The sequence below is a fragment of the Calliopsis andreniformis genome, chromosome 12, assembly GCF_051401765.1.
Source record: "Calliopsis andreniformis isolate RMS-2024a chromosome 12, iyCalAndr_principal, whole genome shotgun sequence".
Lineage (NCBI taxonomy): Eukaryota > Metazoa > Arthropoda > Insecta > Hymenoptera > Andrenidae > Calliopsis > Calliopsis andreniformis.
The window spans coordinates 19,753,070-19,772,486 of NC_135073.1; the positions used below are offsets into that span (position 1 = coordinate 19,753,070).

Genomic DNA, 19,417 nt, shown 5'->3' on the forward strand with positions numbered 1-19,417 from the left:
ACGTGAATATACGAGGGCCTCCAACTTCTCGACACTTCCTTTGGCCATGTTCTCTCGCCTCGCTTCAATCACGAGCGAGAACATTCTTCTCTTCTCTAATCGTCTGTTAATTGCGAAACGTTTTACTTACCTTCGATCGATCGCAAAAGTTGAACGCATTCCATTCTTCTCTGGCCAGTGATGAATTGTCGAGAGCGCGTCGAGAGCGCGTCGAGAGCGCGTCGAGAGCGCGTCGAAACGCGCGCTCTCCAGGACCGAGGCATTCGCGGCAACGTGTCGAAAGTAACGAACGAGAACTCGCCCGGGAATACACGTTTTTATTCGCATTTTACGCAACACAATATATAAACCTTGGTCGATTCAGTCTTATTTACAGAGAAACTCGAGCGAAGAGGAGAAAGGCAAACTGGACAGATTAAGCGGTTGATCGGCGAGGCGTAAAAGAAAAAGCGGGAACCGTTTCGAGGGACACGTGATTCTACGCGAAAATGCCCGAAACGAGCTGCTGGAGATACTTGGAAAGCTTCGAACGATGGGTAAACGAGAAATAAATCGTTCCCGCGCTGCCCTAACGTTTAACTAGGCGCAGCCTTTTTAACCATTACTTTGCGATCCGTATATTATAAATACTTATCCTAAACTCGCGCGGCCGATATGTTAGGAAACGTTGCCTAACGACACGTGTTTATCGTTTTCTTCACCAGGCATGTGTTGCAAGTGACTTCGCAGCACCATCGGAATCTGCACTCGCAGTTGATCTTCTCTTTAACGATCTTGGTGTCGTATCCTCTGCCGCAGCAGAGCAGCTCGCAGCCGTCAACGCCTTGGCTGGTGGAGTTGCATCGCCGTCCCTGCGTGCCCAGCGAGCCTGTCTTCCGGTTAGGCTTGCAGAAGTCGGGCGAATCCTCGCTGTAGATCAAGTCGAGTCTGTCTGGTGGCTTGATGGTCGGTCCCTCGGTGATGAAGCTGTGCCCGTCGTTGCTGGGGATCACCTTAGCCGCGCCGTCGAACGATTCCTTCAGCCGATTCCCCACGTCACGGAACGGCGGCATTTTGCGCCAACAGGTGCGAACCGTGCACGATCCCGACAGACCGTGGCACTTGCACTCTGTCTTCATAAAGTTCCTCACTGCCTGTGGCACGAACGAACAACAAATTCGCGAAATCGTAATACCATCTGTTCTTCTCTACACGATGGAGAGAATGAAAGTGACAATGAGTGTGACAATGAGTGTGACAATGAGTGTGACCTACCAAACGACCAGCGTTGTTGTTGTGGAGTTTGACCAATGTCTTCACGTCGCTGCGCTTTCGATAGGGCGCGTCCATGAAATCTCGCGACTTTTTGAACCCAAATTTCACGTTGTCGCCGCACCCTCCCCACTCCCAGTCTCCCTCAGTAGGCAGACTCTTCTCCGTTTCGGTAGTTCGCATAAGTTTCTCGAGACGATTACCTGCGCAATTCCCAAAATTCGCCACAATGAAATGCTACGAGTGAAACCAACATCGAAGTCTTCGTGTATCCATGCGATCCTTACCTCTTGACATCATCTTGTCGCACGAGCATTCAACGAGGTTACCCATAGTGCAGGCTCTGGTAACCGCGTACGTGACCCCGGCCGCCGTGATGGCATTCACGAACCCCGTCTCTCTCGTATCTGAAACCATCGAGTCACTTGTTCAACTCACCAAAATCTTCGGACACGATCTGCAAATCGGAACCTAGAGAGAAGGCTAAGCTCAACGTTGCACGATTGATTTATCTGGCTAAAGGTACGTACATAGGTACATAGATCGAAGAATCGAAATTTTTGACGAGAAAAAGATACAGTGGTGGACACCTACTGTGACCAAATACCTATATGCGGCTCGCAAGCCACGATCTAAGAAGTTCGAGAGCACCCCGGACAGCGCGCCGCGACAGATCTCTAACATTCGAAAGCGTAGCTCAGGGAGAGCGAGAGGACCAGGACACGTCGGGTTTCGGTGGCGTGTGTATTCGGTTTCACCTGTCACGTTTCCACTCCATCATTAGGCAGACAATGAACGGCCGAGTTCCACCCCTTTTCAAAACGGCAGATTACCACCGCCTCCGTCCAACGGCTCCCTGTCACCCATTGTCTCTCACCTGCCCAAGCATCCGGGGTTTGCAAATTCTCTTCGAACCGTTTTTTTTTATTTCCGCGTGTCCAGGACCCTCCTCCTCTTCTTTCTCCCTCTCTACTCGAGATTTCTCTACTCCCATCTCCGGAGATTTCTTATCCTGCTTTCGAGAGCCACCCGCGCGATCAAAGTTCGCGCTGTTCGATTTGCGACAGGCAGGAATGTTGCGAGCACAGTGGTCGGATTAACTTGTAATCGTAACGCGGAATGCGGCTCCAATTACCGATTCTGCCCGAGCATGGGACAGGGAGTCGTCGTCAAACTATCGCGGGCGGATCTGTCGGCAACTGGCCGGCCGATCGAGTCGTTTCTGTGCCGCGAGGCAATTATCGTTTTCGAGCGTTTAAACGGAAACCAGTCGCGAATACTAATGTTGCGCCGCCGTTGATCAAAGTATGCGGACCCGACCGAACCTTCGACTGTTGGGGGACCGCAACGGAAAATAGTACGGAACGACGATCAAGGAAAGCTTGAAGAGGGCAATCGAAACGGGAGACGGCTGAGCCGAGTCGCGGCCGCGGCGCGAGCTTGGGAAGAGGTTATACGCGTTAGGCCTGGTTCTCCGTGGTTCCCATGGATTCCAGCCGGGTATCTTCGGCTCGGATCGACGCATGGACGGACAGACGGACAGAAGGAGAAGACGCGGTCAGCCCGAGAAGCAGCCTGCCTGCCACCGCTCGCGTATCTTCCAATGCATCGCCTCACCTTTCAGTGCGTATTTAAACGATACGATAGTTTTATACGAGCAATCTGATATCGAGGTTCGAGAGCGAAAGGCCCCGGCTGGCTCCTACCTTGGACCTCCTCGCGTTCCTCCTCCGTATCGCGTCTCTTACCACTTGCTTGCTGTGCCCTTCCTCCCTCAATCTTTCACCCTTTTCTACCGTTCACCAACGCCGTGAAACGCAACAAAATCATCGAATCTATCTTCCATTAAGAATCGCGAGATTTTTACGGGGGGAGGGGGAGGAAGGGGGAGGGGGGGGGGGGAGAGAGAGAGAGAGAGAGAGAGCACACCCGTTCAACTTAGTATCGTGGCGAAGAAAAGGTAAAAGAGCGCAGCCTCGAGAGGTTGGAGAATGTTCGAGACGGAGAGGAGCAGCAGGTAATATAAATCACTTCGAATCAATTAGACACGAGGGATCGCGAGCCGATGATCTTGCAGTGGCGGGCTGCCAGGTGCACAGTGTGCCCATCTTCTCGGGTTGCTCCGACGCGACGGCACAGCCAATTATCAGCATTCCGGGGCATTATCCTCGCAGCGAGACTTACGCTGTGTTTAATTGCGAGTAGCCTTCTTCTTCCTTTCTTTCGTCTCTACGGCTTGTCCTTATTCTACCGTAGCTTCTGATTTTCGCGTTTACTCGCGAAGTAAGCGTGTTGGGGCGACGTAATCTGCTCGTACTCTACCGCCAGCGGAAAGACCAACCGTTCCAACAGAGAGAAGAATGACAATTTTTCTTTCTTCTAACTCCTTCGTCATCCTTCTCTCGGTAGGAGTAGATCTGTTAACTCTTCGATTATATAAGGAGGCGAGGATTCGTCACGAGGCATGTATTTATTCGCTGCTGCTGTCCTTTTCGCGACATCGATCGCGCACAGGTTGCTTAACGGGATAGGCGCGTAACTTCTGTCCGCGGGTCACAGTGAAATGCAACGGATGAATGGTCGCCTTAAACGGATGACGTTTGAAAGTAACGACGTTGCACGGGCCGTTTCGAGGAGCGTCGAGCACGAGGCACGAGCGACGAGTCGAAAGGACCAATTCCGGGGGACAGTTACGGTGGTTGGTGCGAAATTGCCGCGATTCGCGAGCAGCTGACTTATGAAATTTGCAGGAGTCTTTGGTCGCGCACGCGGCCTCGACGTATCCCTCGTAAATCGGCCGGTGATTAATCGGTCCAGTGGGTTATGCAAGCGTGTGATTCGCTACGAAGACACGATGCATCGTGCCGCCATTGTAGAAATTATTCCGACGACTCGGTCGCGGTTGGTCCGCCGATACCATCGATCGGTCCCGTCGAGTGATTTGTTTAGCTCCTCGGCGATTTATCGCGTAGGATGCGCCGTTTTCTGCGCAATAGATCGCTTTCGCGGCCGCCTGTTCGTAGCTCGCTTACGTTACGTGCGCTGTGCAGTCCGTAGAATTTACGTCCGCTCTAATTGCGGCTAGATCCGATGATCGAAACGCGATGCTCGAAGCAAAGATGTGGAGGGAGGAAAGGGCGAAAGCGGAAATAAATCGCGAGGAGTAGTAGGAAATAAAGAGAGGAATATCGAATGAGAAAGGTAGGTTAACCCCCGTGTATAGGAGATCCGACGAGAGAAACCTCTCCAATAAATACAGCGGGAACGGACGCATGAATGCCAGGAAAAATCGCCCAATGACCAATTGCGGCAACACAACCACTCGCCTTTTCCCCGAGATTCCGCGAGATTTTTGAGCGGCTCCGTATCACCGCTGGATTCTCCTCTCTCGCAGGAATTTCTCCTTCGTGTCCCGTCTCTCTCTTTCCTCGGTCGAGACCCGTCGTATGCCAACCGAACGTACCTGGAGTCGAAGATACCGCGGTAATTACGCCGTCCCTTCCGTTTCCCTTCGTTTCCCTTCGTTTCCCTTCGTTTCCCTTCGTTTCTCTCCCCTTTCGATCGCAGCCGCATACGCGGGGAAAACGCGGGGAAAACGCGACGCTAACATTTCGAGGAGAGCAATCAGAGACCGTCCACTTCTGGGACGAAGAACACCAAGAATACGATACTTCTCCTTTTCTCGATCGGCTCTCCTTCCTCCAGCCTTCCCTTCGGCAACGTGAAATCGACCGAGCATTCAAATGTCACCAGCCAACAGCCGCAGTCTAACAGAATAACAGATCTGTCCCGGTGTTCCGCTCTCCTCTTTCTCCACGCTCTTCCGTCTCCTTTTGCATCCTCCTTTCACCCTTTCTCCTGCTCCCGATGGAAGTTAAAGCCACGGGAGCCGAGATACAATAAACGTTAAGGACATTAAACTGTTTGCTATTGTCAATCCTTTGTAAGAGATATACCGACTGCGAAATCCATTCGAGTACAGTCCTCCGCGAAACTCAGTCCTCAGCCACCTTCTTCCTACGAACCAACTGTATTTCGTCTTATCTGAATCGTGCGGATGCGAGATGTTAGACTTTATAGGGTATACCTTAGTCACCTTTTCCCTTTCACCCCTCCTCCTCCTCGGGGCCAAGTTTGAAATCAGGAATGCGTATCGGTATGCGACCCGTAAACTCGTAGACAATGGCGAAGCGTCAAGAACGATTGGGATGAGGAAAGGTACGGTTCTGATTGCCAGTAGACACTGTTTAGTCACGGACAATTTCCTTCCTATATCAACGACATCCTCTTCGCTGGAAGAGAGAAAAATTAGCTCGGGAAATAAGGGCAATATAATGAACGACGCGAATGAACGACGTGTGCGGTAGGGTTGGAGGTAAAGTGACTAATATTCCAGAGTATACGTCCTCCACGCAGCGCATTAGTTAGCACCGCGTTCGCGAGGCGACAAAACACTTAGCGCCGCGGCGCTAAATCGGTTTTAGCTCGCTCATTATCGTCTCGTACCGTTTGCTCGCGTCGCGGTCGTGACCATGTAGCTAAGCGTGCGACTCTTAAAGACCACTTTGACTGTCTTGTTCGTAAACCGATTCGACGCGATGCGACGCGAGGCGATGCGACGCGACGCGAGGCGACGCGACGCGACGCGACGCGAGGCGACGCGAAGCATTCGTACGAGCAGAAGCAACGCTTACATCGTATAGGAAAATTTCCGACATGCGAACTCCACGAGTCGTAACTTGTACAATTTACTGGCCGATTCCGAGGATGGTGAATCGAGACTCAGTGAAATATTCGAGAGCGAGTTTTTACGAGCAGACGAAACGGCTTACCGCGCTCTTACTGCCAAACAATTAGCCTCCGATTTAGAGGCAATTTCATTTAACTCGGTGCTCTTAGCCTATTACCGATAAACGCGATTCCGGCGTCTCGACACGGTTCCAGACGGTTTCGATGGCGCATCGTTGGACCACCTTGGTCGAGAGTGTGCCTTAATAAGCGTAAACCGTTCACTTTATTTCTTGCAACGGTTACCGAGAACACGAGAATTTAGAGCTCGACTGGCTATCGCCTTCGATACCTTGTCTGCATTACAGGCTGTTCGCGTCATCACCTAATCGTTATCGCATCGACGAGCCTTTTTCCAGTCTGCTTGCACGAGTTTCGCGCGCGCTCAACAACCGGAATAGAGCACGATGATTACCGCGGACGAAACGTAGCGAAAACGAAGAGCGAACGAATGGAATCGCAGAGAGACGGGGCTCGAGTTTATTAACGCGCCAAGGTGAGCATCCTCGTTAGAGTCGAGAAACGTCGAGGAAAAGAATGTACGTGCTTGCACACACGTATGCATATCGAGGTGAACAGAGAAAGACGCAACGAGAGAGCGTTCGAAAGGAATGCGCAAAATTCACGCACATTTTTCTCAATACGAATGGTAGAAATGTTCGAATTTGAAAGGTTGACCGAAAGAGCTCGGCTGCTCGTGCAACTTGGGAGACTTCGAGATCGTGATGGTCGAATAATATCGCCCCTTCAACTCCGCCTCTGATTCGAGAGAAGAAAAAGCAATTTGTTGATTCGAGGAGACCGCTCTGAAGGAATCGTTTCCTTCGCAGCCGGCCAAGACTCCGTGGAATCCCGGTGAACGAAGAAAACCACTCTCTTAATTTGGCTGAGGCAGGCGCGGTGTATCGACCGTGGAGGATTCGGGAATCGTTGCCGCACTGTGCATCCTTGCCTCGGATACCGAACGAACGAACGAACGAACGAACGAACGGTCGCACCGTGGCAGCACAATAAATTCCTTCCTCCTTTCCTTTCCCCTGGTAGCTCTTTCCACAGGTTTTTGACGCCCGTGTTCCTCTTATCGCGACACGCGGCACCCCTCAATTAAGAGGTGCTGCTCATCCACGAATGTTCTACCAGTCCAACCTCGAATCTCTTCTGGACTCGGACCACACAGCGGGAGCTACCTGCGGGGCTAACCTATCGGCCAGATCGCGCCCATAAAAATTAAACGTCGCCAGATAAATAAACGTCAATCGAGAATTAAGATAGGCGCCGCCAGTAGCGTGGCTTCCTCCTCGCTTTTTCTCCCTATCCTCACCCGTTAGGAATTTTTCCTCGCTTCGATCCTGCTTGTCGGGAAGACTGGCTGCTCGATACGCTCCCACGAATTTCTCTCCTCCCGGAATCAATCTCTCGACTTTTCTTCATTCAAGAAAAAGGAAAGATGAATGAAATGAATGAAATGAAATAGATTCGAAAACATGTGACATTACTTGCAAACGGAGTGGCAGATTTTGTTTCAGCAGCATTGTGCGAGTAGAGAGAGTTCGCCGAGGGTGGGCTAAAAAGTCGTATATTTGTTGCGATGGACTTCCCAGGGAGAGCTGTCCTCGGCCGGGGTCGCAGATAAATGACGACGTCGAGGATTGTCACCCAAAACGAGCGGTTAACACATCGCCGCCCCTGTCATCGATCCGCGCCGTCCAATAATGCACCCGGCAGCCAGGATTTATGTACCTGCCGCTCAACCTTTTTCCGAACCGACAACCTACCGTTTTGGGCCGAAGCGACGTCTTCTCCGAATTCGTGAGCACGGAAAACGGCACTCGAAATTAGAATCGCGTAAAACCACCTCCCACGCTTGTAGCCTATCTAGCGAACATTTCAATAATTTCACGATTACAAACCGAATTGTAACCGAAAAGTTGTTAAGTAATTGCTTACTGTCGGGAACAAGTTTACGATTCCTCGATGAAGCGTAATATAATCGGACTTTGTCGTCTTTACTGCGCGATATCGTTTTTATAGGGTGAGGCGAACTCGTAAGTGGCAGGTGAAACGCAAATTAGCTTTCTGTCGGTTCTACCAAGTGGCAGTCCCTCTGCGGCTAACCGATGACAGTGGTTCTCCTAACAGGGGACGAGCCTCGACTGAAATTCCATCGTGGAGGAAATATCGTCTGGAGAGAGTTAATTAACCCGTCGCGATTCGTTCGCGTTGGACGGTGGTATGAGCGAGACGAATCGTGAAATAATACCTGCTATCGTATTCCTTGAAATCTTTGACCAGACGAACGCCGATCGTCAGGCATCGCCGACAGTGTCGGATATAATTCGATCATCCATCGACCAGCGTAGAATCCACGTGTTCATATACTGTAGACAGGTTGGACCGTCGACGAATCGCATTCGGTCCGCCACGAATCACGATCGACAGGATCGATGGTAATCTTTCGATCGTGATCCACGGGCAGGAGGAGCAACAGACAAAGAGAGAAATGAAACGGGCGAAACAGAGTAAGAACAAGCAGAGAAAGAAAAGAGAACGAAACGGACTGCGAGGACGGTCGTCCGGTCAATGAAGCCTTTAATTAAGAGAACATATTGCCACTAATATACGACGGACAGTGTCAATCTGTCAGGCTACCAAAAGGCACCGATCCGATAGCGGAACCTAGAGAGCAGTTCGGCCTATTGGACACGCTGTCTTCGATTTAGTTGTCGTGCTCGATCAACTGGAATTAATACATCGGACGGGTAACTGGGCGATCCACGCGGACAGGTTCGCTCGCTCTCTTCTCGTCTCGTCTCCTCTGGAGCGCGCGTAAACTCAAACTGCGTGAGAATCTTGCCTGGGATCTGATCTCAACCCTGTACACCGTTCAATTTCTTCCATTTATCCCCACACAATTCAATTAAGCCTAGAACCTGATTTTCTAACCGGAAAACGATTTCTAAAAAGGGTCCCTAGAAAATCTATCACCGATAAAAAAAGCCTGCTTAATTTGCTTTCTATCGGCCAGGCTTGCCCCATAGAAGTTAATTAGAAGATGATTACACGTCTGCGAAGATAACACGTACCTACAGTTTTGCTCGATCATCCAATTCTCTTGGGAATAGAACGATCAATGTCAAAATGGAATATAAAAGCAGACGAAGAAGTGAAGCTGTTACAAATACAAAGACACGATGTTCGGGTGTCTGCATTTAATCGTAACGAATCGTCCTGGATGGTCGAAAGTGAGTGTGTAATCGACAACCAGTTCGTTTAATCTCGAACCAGAAAGGCCCTGTAGCAGCTTTTAAGCGTGCGTGCATTGTAGCCTTTTGCTTTCGATTCAAACTGGAGGGAATTACAAATTGCTTACCTCGTAACAAAATCTTTCTAAGGGATCTTCTAACAGTGGTGCAATTCCACCTGCGATTACGAAACTGATACTGGCATTCTCTGGTTCCGACCTGTACACCCCTTGCGATCTCTTTCAACAATGATGGTTCTTTGCGACAAATGTCTGCCATCTTGCCCTTTAGCCTTCTAGTTTTCTTACAGATGAGCATTGGGTCCATCACCACCTGATTTCCAACGGTCCTAAAACAGGAGGAAATAAACGATAAATACCGATAAAGAATATGTCAGAAATGTAAAGAATCTAACGCGATTCGAAGGAATAAAAAGGAGAAATGGAATGAAAAGGACCTCCGGTTAGTAGGAACCAGAAGAAGAAGAAGAAGAAGAAGAGGAAGAGGAAGAGGAAGAAGAAGAATAAAGAAGGACCGAGGTAGAATCTGAGTGTAAAAACGATTGGAAAGCAGGAGGGAAAGAAGAAGCAGAGGAAGAGGACGGAGTAGGAGAAGAAGAAGAAGAAGAAGAGAAATGAAATGTAGGAGAGGAGGAGGTAGACGAGCAAAAGACGAGGTAGATGGAAGGTGGGAAGACAGTCGAAGCGACCTTCGTTACGAAACGTTAATTAAGATCATTAGTTCTGCGTCGGTAGGATGCCGGGGCGCGTACACGACGGCCTCTCGGGAATGCAACGACCTTAATGGCAATAATTCCGTTAAGGACGGTTGCTCGCGCCTGTGTACGATGCTTGTTGCAGTCAGCAATGCTGCTGCTTTTCGTTCCGCGTGGACCAGAAGAAGAGAAAGAAGAAATCCGTGGTAATACGGGCAGGGAATCGCGCACCGGTGACATCGTCATTTGGGCGAAGATTCCTGGCTCGAACGGCGACTGTAACAGCGAGGACAAGAACGTCGAATACGCGGACAGGAATTCTCAAGAAACTCGCGAACGAGAGATCGAAACTCGACGCGAAGGATGTCGAGAGCCGGTCTTCTGCGAGCCGCGTTCTCCTCGGAGAAAAAAGGCTAAACGCTGCTCTCGTTCTCAAGCAAAATATGGCGCATGTTAGGTCTCGCGGGACGATCGGGACCGCTCGCGGAGAACAACGCGCAAGAACTTCATTCGGACTCGTCGATATTCTTTCCCGAAGCCTGTTCTCGGTAATCCATCACGGACCACACCACTTTCGGACCACCGGAACCAGATACGCGTTCGAAGAAGAAACTTCACTGTCCCTCCATCGACTATCAAGGATATCAGATTTTCTCGAAACAGTTTACGCATGGCGAAAATGCTCTCCCTAATTTGGATTGTCGCAACATAACCAGGATCGAGAACGAAGGAGAAGAGAAAGAGGAAGATCTCTGCTGCCTGCGTGACGCTATCCTGACCTTACAGTTCAAAGGATGACAGGCCAGGAACATATTTGCGTCGATTCTTTAACGACCGTGTAGTTAACATGCTCTAATGCAAATAAACGGACCGATCACAGCCTGTCGATACGTCTTACGTTTCTTGTACGGATAACGTTACAATGTTATTAGTGCAAACACAACGCGCCGTTTGACGACCGCGAATCAGCAGGTCTCGTGGGTGCAGCTATTAATACCTTGGCTCGTGGTCAGTTCAAAGGAATTGGAATGGTCAGGAACTGAACAGCGCATTTCCGTATCCGACGAGCAGAAGCTTAAGCAATCTGGGTCGATGCGATTCAGAAGAAGAAGAAGAGGAAGGAAAAGGCAATCGATGAGATATGAGGAACGGAAAGAGAGAATCGAGACAGGGGTGGTATTTAGAGTGAGAGAAGGAAGGGGTTGAGTGTACTCGCGTACGCGGAGGCAAGAAAGGAACTGAAGGAGGATGGACATGTCGTCGCGAACGAACAGCGTGGAGAGGCCGGTTAGGGCGGTCGACTTATTTATTGCCTCATTAGACGCACTCACTTTGCTCGAAGGCAGCTCCACGCTGTCTACTCGGATAGACAGTGACGAGAAAGCAACGTTGCTGGCCTCACTCGGCTCCTCGACGGTTCGTCCACGCTCGAACTCGAGAGCCGGAAAGGGAGAGGATGACTCCTCGACAGAGTGCACGGGAAAAAGGGGACGGACTTCGTCCTCTGACTGCCGCAAGGTGCTTGGCAGAAGAAGACGACGACGACGACGACGACGACGACGACGACGAGTAGAAGAAGAACGGTCGTTGGGTCCACCCGTGAATTCTTCGAATATCTCGCACCGTCCGAACGAAGCCCTCGAGGATAGGAAGAAAACACGAAAAACGACGGAAGTCGGGAACCTCGCATCCAAGGACATCGAACCAATCCAATTGACCGCGATATCACGATTCTATCTCAACTCCAATCGCGCTCCACGATCTTTCATCGTTTCGCTTAATTTCTTAGCGCGCGATCACCAATGGAAGTTATTTCGCAAGCCGCGCCGCGTCGCGCCGCGTCGCGCCGCGTCGCGCCTCGCCACAGAAAAGGAAGAGAAAGCGAAAGCAAATAGGAGGAGAAGAGTTAAGTAAAAAGTGCAGCGGACGGAAGTCGAAAGTCACGACAACTCGTGCCAGCTAAATATGTACACTTAATGTAAATCATCTTGTTGTTGCTCGGCGTGACGAAGAAAGCAGAAGACAGAAGGCAAGGACGGTACGCGACGAAGACGAAAGCGAGTAAAGAAACACTGCGCATAGTTGTACGTATATAGTTTATCTCGAAGCTTGGATCCTTTGAACGCGTTGCGATCTAAGTTTCATCGCAACTAAATTCGAAAAGAAAGTGGTACCTGCTGATCGAAGGCACGAAGAATCGGAGACTGATAAAAGAAAGAAAGTATTAGCGAAAGATGATCGGCGAGCGTAAAAGAAGCCAGGTGAACTCGGCTGAAGAATGCCCGAACAAATTGGTGGCAAGGGTTAGCTCGTAGCCGAGTCTAGGTTGCCTTTGCTAAGAATCTCGAGGAATTCGTGGCAAGATGCTGGAGCTACTCGATCGCTCGAACGTACCGAAGAAAGTTGAAGGGATCGTGCGCAACTTCTATTTCCGTTTCCATATTTGCTGGCGAGTCAGAAGCATGCCCGCGTTTTGCAAATTATTCGAAGCACGCGGTCTAACGAAAGCTGATCGAATCGGAGGAGTAGCAATAAAATTAGTGTAAGCCTGGACAAGGCGGACGAGGGTCTCAAAATTCCATGCATAGCGACTACGTCGAAACAATTTGAAATTCTTCTCCCGGAACGCTTAGCGTCGGGAAACGCAGGTACGCCCCCCTCCCAGCATTCCATGAAAATCGATTCCGTGGTTTTGCTTGTACGTACGAGACACGCGTTCCAGGTTCCAGCCACCACTAACCACCTCCATCGGCTCGTCCCTCGGACTTCCATCGGTCCCGATTAACCGCCCATCATGTCGTGCTTTAAACTAATCGCTCGTTACGTCACTCGAACGTGTACTCGTTATTAGCGACTGGTAATCGGAAGCCTTCCAATTAAAGCGGTCAGGATGAATTCTATCGAATCGAATGCTCTTTGATTCTCTCGCGTCTCGAAAAAGAAAAGAACGACAGAGATGAGCGAAAAAGAAGGAAGGAAGGAAGGAAGGAAGGAAAGAGGAGAGTCGAGTCTCGGTTCGTGCGTGTCGTTGCGCCACGTTACGCCGATTTCGCGCAAACCGAAAGAGCGAACGCGTGTAAGGCCCCTCAATGAACTCGTCGTTAACCGCTTCGTTTCTGATACGCGTGTCATTGCTGGTTCACTGGGAGTATTGTACGCGCGCCATATTTTGACTCGGCGGTGATCGACGTACCTTGCATCGTGACAAATCGAGCATTTCTTTAAGGTGCCGCACCGCATATACTGCCGCGGCGGGAACAGATTTTTCAGCCACCACCATTCGCTATCGTACCTCTCGAACGAGAATAGAAGATTAAAACTAGGCGTTTCTGTACCGAGAAGAGTAGAAAAGGTTTAATAGGCAAATGTTTCGGAGATGCGGCCAGAACCGTGGCAAGTATCTTCGTTAAGCGGTAAATCGGGGACAGGAAAATTATTTCTGTCTTGCAACTCGGAGGATCGAGACGTCGTGCACGAAGATGATCAAGCGCACGTCCATGTCTCGAGAACTAAATTTATCGCTCCGACCGATTCCGAAAATTTATCGGAACCGACCGTGGATGGACGGTGAATACTCCCTACATCGACCTCGTTACGAACATCAATTTTCTTCCGATATGAACGATTCTTTCGAAAGATCCAACAGGCTGAAACCGAAAGGAAAGGTTCGTGCGCGAGTGGGTGCATGGGGTGTGCTAGAACGAAGAGGAGAGGAATCTTCCGTGTTTACATTGGCAACCGTGTACCGATGATCCGGGTAGACCTACTTTGAACGAGAAGGTTGAGCTTTTACGACCGCAAATAGACAAACTTGCGCGAGAGGGTACTAATCCTCGGCGTAACTTCGAGGAACTTGGTTTGCGACGAAAATAAGCATAACGAGACGAGGCTGACCGAAATACGCCCAGTATCGGGAACAAACATTCTTGCCGAGTTTACGACGCAGGCGTAACTCTGGAATCTAGCGAGGGAAGCGTGCTGACGCGATTTGGCAGCTTAACCGAGATTGTGCGCGAACGAACGACGATCAAAGCACGACACGTGACCTCGAGTCACACGGTCTGCGCACTTTTATGACTACGATTATACGGCTCCAGGAAAGAAAAGAGAGAGGCCAGGTGAGAGAGAATGTATCGGGTGGGAGTATCGCGTTGTCCAACCAGCGAGAAGGTAGTCGTGGACTGCCCACCGCGGCTCATTGGCCGACTTCGCGACTCGACCAAACGCTATCGCATTATCGGCAACTGCTCGTTACGATACTACCCCGGCGTTCACCGATCCTTGAACACCTTTTCCACTTGCGGTCAACCGAACAGGTTGTCTCGTTCCAAGATGGAAGGAAAACGAAGAAACAAGTTTCTTCGGATATTAAGTCATATCGTGACTAATGCGGCCTATCGAGTCGCCAATAGCGGACCAATTCAATCGCTTCAACTTTGTATTACCACGGCGTTTCCTTTACGACGGGAGACGCATGTATTGCAAAAGAAAATGTTTATCAGTTTAGGTCCTGCTGATCGATGCGAATACCCTGGTCAACAAGAGTGTCGTTCGTTCGTTCGTTCGTTATCGCAAGAGGTAGTAAGACTAAGAGCACAGACGTGAATGAGATGCGCAAGAATGCGGGCAAAGCTGCCACGGCTTCTCTCGATTCGCTCTTGATTTTCGTGTTTCGAGAGTTACGGTTTGCGATATAGCGAGGGGGAGAGCAGGAGGGAAAGAAACGAGAGGGTTAGAGAGAGGAGGTGAAACGGAGCTGCTGCCGACTTACAAATTATACGCTCTCAACGAGATTTACGGGTGACGCTTCGAGCGAGACCATTGTCCATCCTCGCTCGCTTCTTTACTTCTTTACTCTTCGACTTGGTTGTCTTTGTCCTCCCGTGGATCGTACGAATCCGACTCGACCGCGTGTCTCTTCTGTACCAGTGAAACGAAACGAGAGGGCAGACTACCGAAGAAACGAACAGAACAGAGATAGGATAGTATGCCCCGCGAAAAAACCAGGGAATCTCGATCGACGGAAAAAGAATCCGGTTCCGATCAAGAAGATGAAATTCGTCCAGATCGGTAAACCGTTCGATCGCAAAATAATAAAAAAAAGTTAGAAATATTCGAAGGAAAGGTTCGTCGAATCTGCTTAAATACCTGTTGTTAAATACCTGTCATCGAAACAAACAACGAACCTCTAATATATTTATCAAATAGTCCGTCGCGTCGTGTGGGCATCGCAGATGGGCGAGCGTGAGTGAGGTGCGACGGTACAGCGTCGACTGCGCGCAGAAATCCCCTTTAAATCATCGACAAATATTTGCTCGACCTTAGAAAAGACCAACATTCTTTGCCCTCGGATGCGAGCAAACTTTCAAATTTCAACCGTGCACATATTCCAACTGTGACTTTAAAACCATCGTAGTGCTTCAGTGTTTGCCGCAAGAGTTGTTTGCTAAAAATCAAGGAGAACTTCTCGAAAAATGCTGTTGCAAATCGAATCTAATTGGAGTATCGTGCGCGTTGTATAAAACATGGGTGAGGCGAAGAAGCGGAGTAACGTTTACGAGTTAACTCGTCTGTGGATGCTGGAGCTTTGGATGGCAGAGCAACGATAACGGTCTATCGTCGTACAAACATTTACATAATAAACTCGAGTACGCATCTCGCGCTCGAGCTACCGAATAATTTACTGTTCCTCGAGATACCTCCCAGGCATGTAACGCAGTTACGAGAAACGCGTCACGCGCTGGTTACGAATTCGCGGCGCGGCGCGGCGCGGCGCGGCGCGGCGCGGCGTGGCGTTTCATGACCCGCGTCTCTTTTCGGCTTGTCAGTTTCCGTGCACATTTCATACGAATTTCGCACGCCCCGAGCACCGATATTTACCTGTAGATTCCTGCATCAGCGAAACACCAGAAAACAGATTTACTGGTAACGGTAACGAGTCGAAAGAAAATAGTAAATCTCGGCGTAGGTCTTACGCGAACGCGAGTACCTACCAAAGCTGGATTTATGGCATCATTAATCATTCCGTGTGCGCGTAAGGTGCCGGTTAATTGATAACCCAGATGACGCGGCTTGGAATTGGAGCGGTCGTTAGTCATTACATTTGGAAACTACTAATGTTAACAGTTTTGGTACAGCAACAACATTTCACGCGACGACTTTGTTTCGAAATTTTGTTCGTGACCATACGACCGGTCGCGACTCTTCCATCAGAGTTTTCATTTCTTCGAAGCAAAAAGAACAGGTTTTGTTTGTCGAGAAACGTTACCTCTTACAGGATCTTACGCGTTCCTTCATGTCGAAGAATGGAATAGAATGGAGATAAACGAAGGAAACAGCTCGGTTAAGAAGGATGTCGTGGAGAGAGGTGTTCAAGATGAATTAAGAAGAGAATAAGTGTTCGTAGAAACAAGTACATACCAGAAAGAGCCGGCGATGGGGGTGACGAGAAGGAGGCAGACCGCCACGAGAACGAGGCGCATCTCCATCCCTCCGCCCCTCGGAATCACTTGGACGATTGCCGATTGATTCCTATGCGCGTGTATCGTTTATATCGGCGAATAGCAGACTACGCGAAAGGAAATCGCGTTTCACGCAGCGATGCACCTTCAGATTCCTGACCAACGGACCCGTTCAACAATCACACGACTTTGCGCAACGAATCGGCAACGGGCTGAAACGCACCAACTACCTTAAATATACATATGCGTAGGTCTTTTTCCCGATCGGCAAGAAGAAATTCTTTATCGAACACCCGATCTCCTCGACCGTCCACTCTCGACTACTTTCTCGTATCTGGTCTTCGTTACTGCCGACACTTTACCGAAGCACGATCGCTTTCTTCTTCGTCTTCGATGCTCTTCTTCCTCTTGCGGCTCTACTCGTGCCTCTTCCTCTTTCTTGTCTTCTTCCCTCTTCGAAGCTTCGACCGCGGACGCGGCGATCAAAGCGAAGCAGTCTCTTTGAAGCACTTAAACGGATACAAATATTGAACGCGTTGAACCTTCATGGTCTCCTTCCTCCGGGACTGCGTGAAACGATGAAAAAACAATCAAGTTCTCCAGTTTGCTTTAACACGTTCAACGTAATTCGTTGGTGGTTGCGAGCAACCGCTACTATGAATTCAATCGAGGATTACCCGGAAGAGACGACCTCCGCTTCCGGTCTTCTAAACTAGAAATCCCCCTTCTATAGCTTGTCTTCTTTCTTACCCTTCGTCACCTCCCTCTCCCTTTCTCTCTTTGTCGCCCCCTATCCCCCTCCCCTCTCGACCCACCCACCTCTGCCCCTCCCCCGCCCTCCCTCCCTCCCTCCCTCCCTCCAGCCCTTCTATTTTACCCCTCTTCCCGTTTCAGTCCTCGCTACTTTCAACTTCTTTTGCCTTTGTTCCTCTTTATCTGAATAAAGCCACCAACGACGCAACGCTGTTAGAATTTAGCCTCAACTACGTCACCAGGAGCTTTCAGCGTTGCCTTATTCACCTTTGTCCTCCGCTCCTCTTCCTTTTCTTCCTTTGCTTCTTCCTTTCCCGATTCGCGTTCTGCCACGACACCCCACGTTACCACCTTCACTGCACCACCAGAGTGAACGTCACCACGTACCGGCGCGATCGTCGAAATCCCTCGAGATATACCCTTTGGACAAGATCGAGAAGAACGGAATAGTTGAAGTTTTTTTCGCACGATAACCAAACGATGTAAAGGAAGGCGAGAGCACGCGAGATCGAGATGTCGAGAAGGAAAAGAACGAAAGGGGAGAAGCAATAGAAAAAGAAGGGTAGCGGGAGGCGAGGAAGGGAGGAAAGGAAGGGTGAGAGAAGTGTAGGAAGAAGGTCGAAAAGCTCGCGTGGCGTGGCGCGATCGTGCGGAGGTGGAAAGCGGTCGATGGTAGGGGAGAGGAGAGGAGAATCGTTCGTCCGTGATCGGCGACGAGACTCCCGGTCGGAGCGAACCGTACGAGACTGTTGCGGACTAGGCAGGTGAGCGCCGCTCGGCGGCAACGAGACGCAACCGAACCCCTCTTTTCCTCTTTTAACTCTCGTCTCGGCTCCTCTCGACCCGCTGCCGCGCCGCGCCGCTTCTACAGAGGGAGGACGGACCCAGTCTTCTTGACCGCCTCGCTATCGTACGACCTTCCTCATCGCGAAACGTCTTCGATCTACTCCGTACCCTCTTGAATGCTCACGTGTATCGATGATCCATTGCGAGGCGACGAGCGAAGAAACAATTCCTTCTCTCCTTTCTCCTTTCTCCATCTCCATCTCCAATTGCTTCATTCTGTCTATCCTTCGAATACGCCTCCTATTCGGAAGCAGTAGGTGCGTCGATGCTCCGTCATGTTACGCGTTCAACTAACACCGTCGGATACTCTTCTCGTACGTTTCTTCTTTCTTTCTCCTCTCTTCTATCTTCGTTGGTCCCGAGGAGCAAAGCTGACCTAATTGGCGGATCGCGATTGCTCGTATCTCGAGCCACGGGGCAATCGCTTGGCTATCGAAGCAACCGGGAGAACGTGCTACGAGCGATCGACCTCGATGTCACGACCATTCTCCGTTAGTTCGTAGAATCGGCGAGAACCGTTTCGCAGTCGTACGACAGAAAAACCGAGCTGAGTGAAAAAAGTTGGTAATTCAGCTTGGCAAAGATATACGTAGAGGAAGAAATGGTCGCGTTGACGCGTACTTGAGGCATGCGTCGAGAAGCAACTGGAGAAAGAGAGATGAAAGGATGACTAGGGAAAAAGAGCAGAAAAGATTGAAATACGGTAGACCGAGGGATAGTCAAAGGAGTCGTCCGGTGTGGCCGTATCATGATCACCAATTTCTACTCGAGGGACGAGTTGTTCTGAGTGGCAACGAAAGGGAGGCAGAGAAGAAAAGGAAAGAAAGGAAGTGAGAAGGGAAAAGGTGAAGAAGGATAGGGAGAACATGGGGGCCAGCGGGGGTCCGTATTACAGCTCATTTAGCAGCGGGGTCCTATATGCCTCCTCAGCGGCTCTGCTGATCTTCCCAGGTCGATCCGGGTGCGTGAATCTATGCCAAAGATTAGTCCGTGTCGTTCTCATAGACGGGCACCTACTGCCACTTATTTAGATTCTTTTCACCGCCACGATTCATTCTGTCCTTCCTACGTGAGACCTATAGCAGCCTAGAAGGGAAATTAATAACGTTCGCTCATCCGTCAGATGCAAGTTACAGGTTTTTTTCAATCAATAACTCGATAACGAATACATTTAGAAAATGAGACACGAGAAGAGACGCGAAGGAAGAGTGGAAAGAGAAAAGCAAGACGAAAAGGAAGAAACAGAGAACGTTACCGAGTTGTGACCAACACAGACACGGAATAGCTAGCTAGTAATTTATGGGTGAGACTAATTACCAGGGAATGCTGCTCCTCCGACTCTCTTCTGGTCCTAAGGCCGC

General features: G+C 50.0%; 1 protein-coding gene across 2 annotated transcripts; it reads right to left on the minus strand.

The window, feature by feature from the left end:
- Positions 1–300: 300 nt before the first annotated feature.
- On the minus strand, positions 301–16,554 carry LOC143186210 (protein Wnt-6). 2 transcript variants are annotated; one of them, XM_076389733.1, is made up of 5 exons: positions 16,417–16,554; positions 9,410–9,630; positions 1,539–1,658; positions 1,255–1,454; positions 301–1,133 (listed from the first exon to the last, which is right to left on the minus strand). In XM_076389733.1, the coding sequence occupies exons 1-5, from the start codon at positions 16,482–16,484 to the stop codon at positions 672–674; spliced, it is 1,071 nt and encodes a 356-aa protein (XP_076245848.1). In that variant the 5' UTR covers positions 16,485–16,554; the 3' UTR covers positions 301–671. The 2 variants fall into 2 exon arrangements, with proteins under 2 accessions (XP_076245848.1, XP_076245849.1); XM_076389734.1 differs by lacking the exon at positions 16,417–16,554 and adding an exon at positions 13,190–13,294.
- Between the last annotated feature and the right edge of the window lie 2,863 nt (positions 16,555–19,417).